General features: G+C 27.2%; 1 protein-coding gene across 2 annotated transcripts in view; it reads right to left on the bottom strand.

Moving 5' to 3' along the window:
• The window catches only part of LOC119684790 (branchpoint-bridging protein-like), an 89,189-nt gene that overhangs the window by 12,039 nt on the left and 64,948 nt on the right, over positions 1-12,202 (bottom strand). For both annotated transcript variants that reach the window (XM_038098913.1, XM_038098914.1), the window contains exon 4: positions 11,003-11,093. In XM_038098913.1, coding sequence (XP_037954841.1) covers positions 11,003-11,039 — 37 coding nt within the window. In that variant the 5' untranslated portion in view covers positions 11,040-11,093. The remainder of the gene's footprint in view (positions 1-11,002; positions 11,094-12,202) is intronic.

Below are 12,202 nucleotides of genomic sequence, written 5' to 3'. Positions count from 1 at the left end.
AATAAGTAATATGATCATTATGTCTAACAGGATAATAATTATATAGTATATTGGAAATAGATACGAATATTCCATTTACTGTTCAAGATTTATGTAATACTTGTATATAAATAATAATAACATAATTCAATATAAACTAATAAAAAACAGTAATTACACTTAAATAAATTTGTTTAATAATTTTATGTGCTTAATGAAGGATTTTCCATCAAAAAATATATCTAAAGTTCAACAAAGGCAATGTAAACTTTTTCTTAGCTAATCCTTTAAAGACATTACAAAGTTTTTCACACTGTAAGGACGGAAAAAAATTTTTTCTTTTTTTTTTATAAATTGAAGCTGTAAAGTAAAGTGCATTAAAGCCATTAGGCACGTCAAAAAGGTTAAATCTGCAAAAGTTCTATTTCATTTCTCCTCGAACACTTGATGCCATTTTCATACTTCTTAAATTCATATTCTCATATCCTCATTCTTCATGCTGCTGAAAAATTCATTCAGCATTGAAGTTATTGTCCAACGAAAGACATTAAAAATGCCATTAAGGTAATTATATCTCAGTTTTCTCTCATTTCTTTCTTAATTTTTTGAAAAACTTTTTTGCTTGTATTTCGTAAAATTCGTATACACAAAAAATAACATAAATAAAAATAACTTTAAAAACTTAAAGAGGAACACCAAAATGTTTTACTGTCTTTATTCTAAAACTTTGCTTGAGATATATAACACAAGAATAAGGAAGGGCATTGAAAAGTAAGAACCTTCCTCTACTTTTTTTTGTGTTAAATTTTGTTAACAATTTTATATAAGTAGCATAAAAAAAAATTATTTATTTTGAAGAAAACATATATCAAAACAAAAAAAAAATGATAACAAAACTTTCTTTTTATAAACCGGAACAATGGCTCTGTTTATTGTTTGAGCCAAACTTTATAGGGAGTGAGTTTCTTCTACACAGTAAGCATATACGAGTATTATATAGATAAGACATCCATGCATGTAGCTAGATATACTGTAGTTGATATTATAATTACTATGCAGTATCATAATTTTGACTTCAAGTACATCTGTTCTTGTGAACCAATAAGAAATTTTATAAATTTCTTGTCTTAATTTTTATGTTAATAATTATCATCAATTTTTTCAGACAAAAATCGCGTTAATTTTAATAAATTAACAACATAAATAAGTGTTTTGTATTTCCTAATAATTATCATCAATTTTTACAGACAAAAATCGCGTTAATTTTAATAAATTAACAACATAAATAAGTGTTTTGTATTTCCTAATAATTATCATCAATTTTTACAGACAAAAATCGCGTTAATTTTAATAAATTAACAACATAAATAAGTGTTTTGTATTTCCTAATAATTATCATCAATTTTTACAGACAAAAATCGCGTTAATTTTAATAAATTAACAACATAAATAAGTGTTTTGTATTTCCTAATAATTATCATCAATTTTTACAGACAAAAATCGCGTTAATTTTAATAAATTAACAACATAAATAAGTGTTTTGTATTTCCTAACATTTCTTGCTATACTATTTCCGTTGTTTTAGCTTAAACCTTTACTTCTCTAATTTAAATAATATTCTTATAAAAAAAGTTAAAATATATTTTTAAACATAAATCAAAACCCCTTCATGTATATTTTGAACACAAATTAGGGGATACAAAATTGGGTGGCTAATCGCTTGATAAGCCGTCAACTTAAGAAAAGTCGTCAGCACTGATTGAAGCATAAATAATATGCATTCAGGCACGCAACTTAACCGTACATTTTTCCATTGAAGTCAATAAAAATAGTAGTAGAAAAACTAGTAAATAAATGAAACAAAATTGAATAATCAAGGCACCACATCCATCATCATGACACAGTCTCGTATAAAAACATAATATCATACCATTAACGCATTTAACAAGTACGAGGAACAAGGAAAAGGATGAATTCTATAAAGTAATGCAAACACAAATATAACAGTACAAGCGCTGAGCAAGTTATAAACATAAAATAATCAGTTTGGTTACTCGGCGATTATCCTTAATCTGTTGCGCAATCTTTTTTCGTTTATGCTTTTTCAAGCATCACTTCTCGGCTTATAAATGTTCCTTCGCAAAAAGCGGAATTCCTTCATCAATTGAGATAAGCGAAACCACTCGAAAAATGTTGCTCCTACTATGACTGCTTCTGCTTCTGCTTCTTCTTCTGCTGTTACTGTTACAGTTACTGCTACTGTTGGCGGTGATGTTAATATTTCTTCTTCTTGGAGTGCGCCTTTTGCATTGCTCGCGCCTAAAAACTTGAAACTGAATTTCACAATAAACAAAGAAGCTCTAAACTATTTATATAAGGACAAAAGAAAGTACACAAGTGCCTTTAAGCAGATGTAAACCAAGTAGAGAACAAAAACAAAAACAAAAACAAAACAGAATATATAACAAAATAATATAAGGAACGAAAACCCAAAAACCATTGTTGAGCTCATTTATTACAATCACACATATTCATCCATATTTTTTCCTACATATTCCTACAAAGATATCCCTCCCCATATACTATATTTTATACGTACGTATGTACGTACGTGCTTATAGCTTGTATCTTTGAGTCTCAACACACAAAAACTCATTTGTTTTTGTATCTCAAGGATGCGCTTTGAAAAAACGTTGTTGTTTTTGTCAACGTTATTATGTGCTCATTAGCTTAATATCCGCACACAAAAGCGCGTATCAAAATTTCTCTAAAGGCATAAATTCTGTCTTTAGTTATAATCATTGATTCAAAATTAAGCAATTTGAGTTACCTGCATAGTGGGACGATGTTATTAAATTTTTATATAAAAAATACGTATTAAATTCATTTGGCCCATGCCACACTTGACTAAAACGAAGGATTGAAATTAGTTTTAATAAGAGTTTTAATTTAAGTTGACTTAATTCAGTGGATTGAAATTTTACTTGTGCTTTGATACTGTTGAAGAGGTGATGATATTAATACACGTATAATTTTCTTCTTCTATAATTTTTTGATATATTCTATTTTATATTTACACAGGCATTTTATTCTGAATGCCAGAAGAAAATAGAGAAAGGAAAAAATTTTGTAGTAAAAGATTTTCTCGATAGTAAAATGTTTATATGTAATTGCGTGAATACCAAAATAAATTTTTAATAGCTTCTTAAAATGTCCTTTTCCTTTTTTACAGAGAGTTTATGCATGCGAATTTTTAATCTACAGAATTCATTAAGTGTAGGAAAATTGATTAAATTGATCATTAATTAAAACTTTGAGAAAATACTTAAATGGTTTTCAAAAATCGTTAAAATAAAAAGAGATTTTATTGAGGTTGTAAGCTTTTTACATTGCTCTCTGAAACATACATTATAAAATGTTATATAAAAAATTTATAGCCTAAACATTTCCAAAGATTTGTTAGAATGGTCTAGACTTATTACTATTGACGCAATTTGGATACGCCACTATTATTTCGAGACACAACCATTAACCAAAACCAAAGAAACTGAAGTATTGATACTTCAGGGCATATTTCTGAATGACTACCTCAAAGGAGGTCGTATAATATATAGAGCAGTGATTCTTAATCACTGTGGCAAGACACTTTTGTTTACTATTAAACTCTGGAAATGTGCTCTCAAATTTTTTAAATGCTAAGAAATGTACATCTTGCTCGTTCAACCACAGAGTTTATAAATTTATATACTTTTAAATATAATAAACCAATAGGCCTTTCGATCCACCAGCATAACCTGACCTAACCTAATTAATCACTAAAATATATTGTGTTGATTTTATATTATAAATTTTATTTTACGTGGAAAATTATTATCTTAAACTATTTTATATTGTATATACTCATATAATATAGGTGAATCTTTTAAACTTATTTTATTTTCAGTGTGCCACCAGATTTTAAAACTGTTTATAGTTTACCGCAATAAAAAAAGTTGAGCATCAAAATTATAGAGCGTACTACTCCACATTATTTTATTATTATTATTAGATTATTATTAGATAAAGCGGAGACTGTGTTGCTGGTCAAACGCAATATAAGTTTTATTGGAATATTTTAGAAACAATTTTTATTTTTTTCCCACAGTAAATAATATTAATGATTTCGATTGAGTAATTTCTTGGTAATTATATGCATAAATAAATTAATAATTTACGCTTATATAGAGATGGAAAATTATGTGCATTACAGAGGAATTAATTTGTTTAAATTAAGTTTTTTCCTAAAATATATAGCATCATAATTAAAGTTATGTGTAATAAATATTAATAATATTATTATCTTTTATACAGATTAAAATTTGATTTAATTTGAAATTACTATTATTTATTTATTGACATTATTAATTAATTTATTAATTAAATTATTTAATTTATTTAATTTATTTAATTTAAATTAATTTATTTGTAATATATAAAAGAATATGTGTGATTTTATTGAATTAATTAGAAAAGTATTATTTAATATATACAAATCTGTTAATTTATACCATATATTGGTTAAATATCTCTATAAAGACATTTAAAAATGTTGAAATTCGTTTTCTCGTAATATTAAGAACAAAAAACCATTAAACAAAGACTAAATTAGAAGACTAACTCCTTTTAACTTGCCTAAACTGGCCTATGTTGACTCTAGCAACATAAGGCGTTTTCGATGGCTCGCAAATGTGGCAAAGCATGAATGCTAGCCTATATTCGTTAAACGAGACATTGGCATCACTGTTGCAATGTGTCAAGTGTGCACATAATGCAAGCAGTTTAAACTTGCCAAAATATATCTTAAATAACTTCTAGGTAACGTTTAAAGTTAGGATAAATGACTTCCATTTGAATTTAGTAAATATTTGCTTTGTTAAGTTAGCACTGTTTTCTTTTCATATTTAAGTTCTAAATAGTTTTTTTTTAATGCAAAACAAGTTAATTTAGTTATAAACTTTCATTGTATAATTATTGAAAATTTACTCATTTATTGAATTTACTTAACAGTTACGCAGGGTTGTATTTATTTTTACTTCTTCATCTTTCCACTGTTCAAAATAAACTAAATCTCATCCTCACAGTTGTAACGCAGCAGGAAAAACAGTTTGACAATCATTAGTAGTATCATGCAGTCCAGTGTTCAACATATAGCTGAAGCAACACATTTTTATTCATTTTATTTCACAAATATTTTTAAGTGACATCTCCTTTATTTGAAGTGAAATATCACTTATTTAACAGAGACTGTATTAATATGAGTGTATTAATATCCACTTAACGTACTTTAAAGTGAGATTTCGTCTAATATTTACTTCATATACTATATAAACAACTTTTTTCGTAGTTGTCGTATATTTTTTCATATAATTAATTGTTAAAGAATATATACAACCCTCTATATAGCATAAGGCATTCGTAAATTTGACGCCCTATACAAAGAAACGTGTTTAAAAGTTTCAATTTTCATAGTAGGAAATCAAAAATAGTATATGGGACACAATTTAATGAATAATGGGAATAGTCAATCAAATCGAAATGCAATTCGAGTATTTTAATCATGGTGACAAATAGATTAAATACGATAATATTCAATGCAAGCATCATGATTAAAAGCAGATGATCCTACACAAACAACTTCAAAGGTTAGATTAACATCAAATAAGGTTATATTGAATGTTTTGTGGGTTTTTAACGTCTATTATAAAGTAAAAGCCTGGTGCGACAATTAATTCGGTTCTTTACTGAATTCTGTACTCAACCGCTTGAACGAAACAATCAAGAAGAAACGAACAGAATTGGCAAACATATAAGCAGTCATGACAAACGTCAAATAAATTGACGAAACTTGGTTAGGGTATTCTCATGCATCCAACGTTGAGCCCGAAGTTTGCACTATCTAGTTACTATTTACTTCGATCTTTGCAAAATTATCTAATTAGTAAAAAACAGGTCAATCGAAATTAAAATAATTGGCTGAAGATCAAGTGTAAAAAGTGTAAAAATAAAACAACTGATATATTAATAAATGTATATTGTATAAACCCTCTAATTAAGTCACACATTCGAAGACTCTTTGAAGATGAAGACTCTAATGGAATATTAAAGAAAATTAAACTTTAAAGTTAAGTTAGCAAAACTTTTAATAAACTTAAGTCAATAGCCAGAATATTAAAATATTCAAAAATTTTACATAGACATAGAATAAATATTTAATTATAAAAACCAGAATAAATTGTTTTCTTTATTAACATTACACAATAATTTTTTTTATCTTATAAATATGAAGGATATCTTGACTGCTTAATTATATCTCAAAAATTGTTTGAAATTTATTTAGTTGGATTAAGTATTAAGTTTTTAAGGAGATGAATAAATTATATACATAAAAACTGATTAGTTTTTTGTTTTATCAATCTTTAATACCATATATCACCAAAAATAAATTCATGAACATAAAATTTGACGCATACATTTAATAGAGTCAATATATGCTCTAAAAATAAATACAGAGTGATCGATTAAGACACCACAATTGTCAATCTGGGTTGCAGTGCATATTACTCTATATTCTACACACAATTATAAGAGTTTGGTGACTTTAATCATTGAGTAAAAATATTTTTACTCAATGCTTTAATTAATGTCCATATGAGTTTAACGGATGACTGGAATTTTGCAACATATTTTCAGTCAACATTCACAATAGATTGATTTTTAAATTTGGCCGCACTCAAACTTAAGATTTAAAATTTTTTACGAGTAAAATCTAACTCTGAAAATTTTAAGAGCATTGTTGTTGCTTCACATATTTTCTTTCGTAAGTTGCCAGTATATTTTTGCTACTCTGAAAGAAAAAAATTACGTCTATTATTATGTAAGGGATATTATGTAATATATATAATATAATATGCCTTATTTACAACAGTGTTGAGTTCCTGTACTCATAATTTTTGATTTAACTATAAAAAATAACATTTAGGTCGTGTGCGAGTTAGGCTAAGTTGCGTTCTAAATGTGGGAAATTCTAAGTTGTGTCGATAATGTATTGATGTGTCGATACGTGTTGATAAATGGCAAAATGTGTGCAGTGCAAAAAATCCCAAAAAATCTCCCATTTGGTTTAGCATCAACTTAGCCTAACTCGCACACGTCCTTAATGGATTTTCAACACAACCGGTTTCCACTTATACTCGTTATATATTGTGATAGGTTAATAACAGGTTTAACGCTAACTTTCAACAGTTTTTATTATTCTGTTATTAATTTAAGTACTCATAAATCTCTTACAAGCACGATTTAAAGATTTATTGAAATATTAATTATAAAGAAGTAGCGAAATAGGGAAGCAGAGAAGCCATTAAAACTCATACCACAAGAGAAGCCAAATGGCAGAATTAACAAGAAACGCGTTTGCCCTTGAGAATGGTTTTTTCTAGGTTGATTTCCTTTAACTTCACTCTTACGAGTTTAATACGAACAATAAAGAGTTATGCGTATAACTCATTAAATATTCTATCAAAACTAGAGCGAAGGAATTCGTATTGGAACACCCTTTATATCAAATTTTAAAGTGTGTGCCGCATTAGTGGAGTCTGTGTTTGTTTATGCAAATAAGAAAGATTTAAGAGGATTTCACCATAAAAATATTCCGTATTAACATATTTTTGTGTTATACATAAGTGTGAGTGTATAAGTATGTACTGTTGTATCTCTGTAGAAAATGTACATAATTTCATATTGTAATGTATGCATTTGTTATGAGCGACCTCACAATTTATTCAATTATATTTTTGGCTTTTCCATTTTAATGGAAATGGAATTTTTTATTTTTCATAAGAAAAAACAGAAATAATAAAAATAACAATAATACACAAGTAAGTATCTACAATATATAGTATAAATAAGTTATACAAAGATTTACCCTCATATTTCATATGTTTTTGCTTAGACGTAAGCAGAACCTTGTGCACTTCTGTGCTATGAGCTATGTTCTATGAAGGGGTAGTTTTCAACGTATGTGGATAGAAAAATGGCAGTATAAGTACCCACACAACATCTAGCTTCGTGTTTAAGTTAAAAGGTTAACCGAAGGGATAACCTAAGTCAATGCATAAGCGCACCTATCGAATCTATAATAAAATTAATAATACCGCATAGATGGATATATGGATAGAAGTATACAAGCAAATCAAAAGTTAAAAGGTTTGTAAATTATGTGCTTTACGACGTACCACGGCAAAAGCTACGGGTACCTCGTTAAGTTTGGAGTATTAAACTATAAAAATAAATAAGCAAATAAATATTGTTGAAGAAGGTAGAAGTACCCTTAAATGAGAAATTGGTAACAAAATAGTTATCAATTCACATTTTAAGAGGAATATAAGTAAAATAATAAGCTTACAGCAGTTTGCCTTTTTTGAGGATAAACTTTCTTACCAACATGAAATCTAAGATATCGAGTTTGTTCTAAGAATTTTGTGACAAAGGATTGCCATTTTGATGTGTGGTTTCTTATTCAAGAGCAACTGAAGTGGTGCACCTCAGTTGATTATAGATGAATAGAGATAAAAATGTTGCTCTGATTAATATCTTTAAATAACTTTATACAACAAATTATAGTAACATTGATAGTAAATTAAAACTTGTTTAATGTTGACTACTAAGTAAAATTGTTAAATCTTAAAATATTTGACATATGTATATATATATGATATATCAAATATATATAAATCACTTGTACATCTGCAATCCTAATTTGATAAATAGAGAAATCAACTCGTTTTAGGATTATTAAGGAAATCTAAATTTTTTTCCGTTTCAGTTATTTTGTGAAAAGGGCAACAAATGGTTCTTAGAGTTTCCCTTTTTATCGTTTATTGTGCTTTTTGGTCACCTCTTCCGATAAACTACTGATTAATGCACCGGAAAATTTAAATAGTTTTAACATGAGTGTCACAAAAGCGGTCGCGACATCTGCAATAAATTAAAAACGCATCACTAATCGCTTTGAATAATTTTACAGAAACTAAAACAGCAGAGAAAATAAAATACTATTTCAAATTAAATAGCAAATCAAATTAAATACTGATAATAGGGATAAGAACGAATACTATTCGATGTGCATTTAGGAAGCATTCAAATTTTATTTTGTGATTATGTAAAAAGTTTTGATCTCAAAAAATAGTTTTCTTTTAATTTTTTAATTTTAAGTAAGTATTTTTTTTAATTTTAAGTGCAGCTTACAGTAATGCTCGTATCCTACAATTTAAAAATAAAGTTCATTATTTTATTATTTCTACTTAGCAGTTATGAGTATTCTGACGACGAATCTATATAAAAACTATAACTAGCTGAAAATTCGTCTCATCCATTATATGCTAAGTATAGTTAGTTGTCCTCCTCAATTAGCCAATAAAGCCGTTTTGAATCAACAAATGATGTGTATAAGATACTGGAATAGTCAATTATGACTTAATTTATAATAAAGATATATATGGTATATCTTTGACTGGTGTAAACAAACAGACAAATTCTTACATGAGAAATTTTTGGTAATTATTTCAAGAAAGCTAAATGTTAATAGATGCTTAATTTTTGTCGAGTGTCAGGCAATTGCAGAGCAGATGAACAAGATCGTTCGTTCCTTCTCTCACTCATAAAGAAAATAGAGTAATTATGCAGTTGCCATGCCTCCCAATTATATAGTGACGTGTTAGTACAGTAATTGTATTGGAAATCGAGGTGCTTTCAAGACCATTCAGTTCATATATTATGTTCATACGTACATAATAATAATATTATATATGAATGAACGAAATTTATTATAATATTAATATTATATATACAAGCAGAACATTGTAACTGAATAGATTTGAACGTACCTTGCTCTCCAATTCAAATTAAAACTTAAATATTAATTAAAAAAAAACTGATGTAAATAAAAAATAAAAGCTTATAGATTAGATTTTATTTTATTTTATTATTATATAGTAATCTATTAAACTATCGCTCACGCTTCGAAATTTGTTTGACTTTTTCCTTAGGGTGGAGTATTATTTTAACTGCTCTTGAAAACATATAAGACGATTATTTATAAAGTGAACTAACAACTTCTCTAGGTTTTTTTTGGCGAGGCCTACATAAAATGCTATTTAGTATCAGGTCTTGTAATTAATTAAGATCTTCAAGAAAGGGGACACCTAAAGTGTTTAGTTGCCGCCGTGCATGTGCTGGGCAAAAACATAGTAGATGAGAGGCATTGTCATCGTCTTCCCCACATCTGCGACAGGTTTGATAACAACTACTCTAAAAAAATATTTTTCTTTTCAATAGGATTTAAATTTATTTAAAGAATTGAAATATACATTAATATATTTTTTAAATATTAATGAATATATATATTAATTAAATCATTCCTTAAGCGGGCACCGTCGAGAGCAGCAATTCTGCACGTATTTTTTGTGATAAAGTTAAAGATTAACAACAGTGCACAATAAAAAGATATGTAATCCTTTAACAGAGTTTTTACTCTATTTAAATACATACTTTTATATATAACTAACTATATTAATTATTTTGTAAAATTTGAAGAAACTTAGAGTTTAACCTCGCATAAAATTCAATTTGTGTATAAGTGTGAGCGTAACATTTTTATATTTTGCAAAGTGAAAAATACCGAGTTATACTCGCCCTAAATATTTACTTATTCATGTACAATGTATAAATATTAATTTTTTTATCGTATTTCATAAGTTCAACACTAAATAAACTTTTTCTATTTTTGTAAGGATTTGTGCATATTTACTGTGTAAAGAGTAAAGAGTGAATTGCTTGTTTTACTTGAGTTTATTTAAATTTTATTGAGCATAATCCGCAAAAATATTTTAACAAATATTAAAAAATTACAAAAAAGTATGAAATCATAAAAAGGAAATATTTGAGTTTGAAATCATTTGCTTATTTCACTTTTTACTCTTTTACTTACCCGTATTTTTGGGCGAACGCTCCTCCTGAGAGCCCATATTTAATTTATAAATTTTTATACTTTTTTCAAGAGTTCACAGGAAATTATGAAACTGAAATAAAAAAGGAATAAAAAATTGTTTATTAAGTTATAAAAAAGGAGGGAAAACAAAAAGTAAACATAAACAATAAAGCCATGCCATTTAATAATACACAAAAGGATATTTAAGGATAAAATACATATACTAACTGTAATGCAATATTTCATGTCGTACAGGAAATATGCAGCAAAAACTTTAAATTTGATTTTTTATTTCATCAACATTACAACATTACAAACGCATTTATAAATATTTTATTTATTCTGATATTGCATTTACACATTTACACTTTACAGTTCAGTATCCCACAATGAATTTATGAAAAGCACTACTTTACAATACAGTTCACAATACAGTTTGTCATACGAGTACATATACTCGTATGACAAACTGCAATAAATCATAGTTCCGTCTCAATTGTTATATATCAATATTTTCATATATATTCCTATTGAAGCAATCAGTTTTTTATTGACCAACACAGGTTCATTTATTTTAATTGAAAACTTTTATGCATTAATAATTGAGTAGTGAATAGTTTCATATTTAATTAATTGTTAACTAATTAATATATCGAACTCACTGATGATGAGAAAAGTAAGAAAGAACTGCTAATGAACAATGTGCTACCCATTAGTGATTTGTATTGGATATTGGGGGGGGAAAATTGAGCAGATTAACTTTACGGAAGAAACATTTCCGTCTTCCGTAAATATTTTTCAGAAGAGAAGACATAAAAAGATTATCCAAATAATGGGCAAAATACTATATTCTCATGGGCAACTTCAGTCAGCTTCAGTCAGCTTCAGTTTACTTTCACTTAAACACTGAATGCGAGCATGACAAAGTTTTTTAAATAAACGGCAAACTTTGTTGTGTAAATATTGGCAAGAAGTGAGCTAAACAGGGAATTAGATTATTTCGAGAAAAATTTTGCAAAGTTTTGTGACTCTACTGCGATTTGGTGATGTGTGGATAATGGCACAAAAACTTTATGCAATCATTTTATACACATGTACATGAAAGTACTATGTAGGTAAGTAATTCTATATATCAGTACTGTATATGGATTACCTAAATAAATTTACCTTTTGAATTTTTGACTAAAGTTTTAAGCAAAA

This window comes from Teleopsis dalmanni, chromosome 2 (assembly GCF_002237135.1).
Source record: "Teleopsis dalmanni isolate 2A chromosome 2, ASM223713v2, whole genome shotgun sequence".
NCBI lineage: Eukaryota > Metazoa > Arthropoda > Insecta > Diptera > Diopsidae > Teleopsis > Teleopsis dalmanni.
The sequence above is the reverse complement of the archived record's forward strand: the minus strand, read 5'-3'. Positions and strand labels throughout refer to the sequence as shown.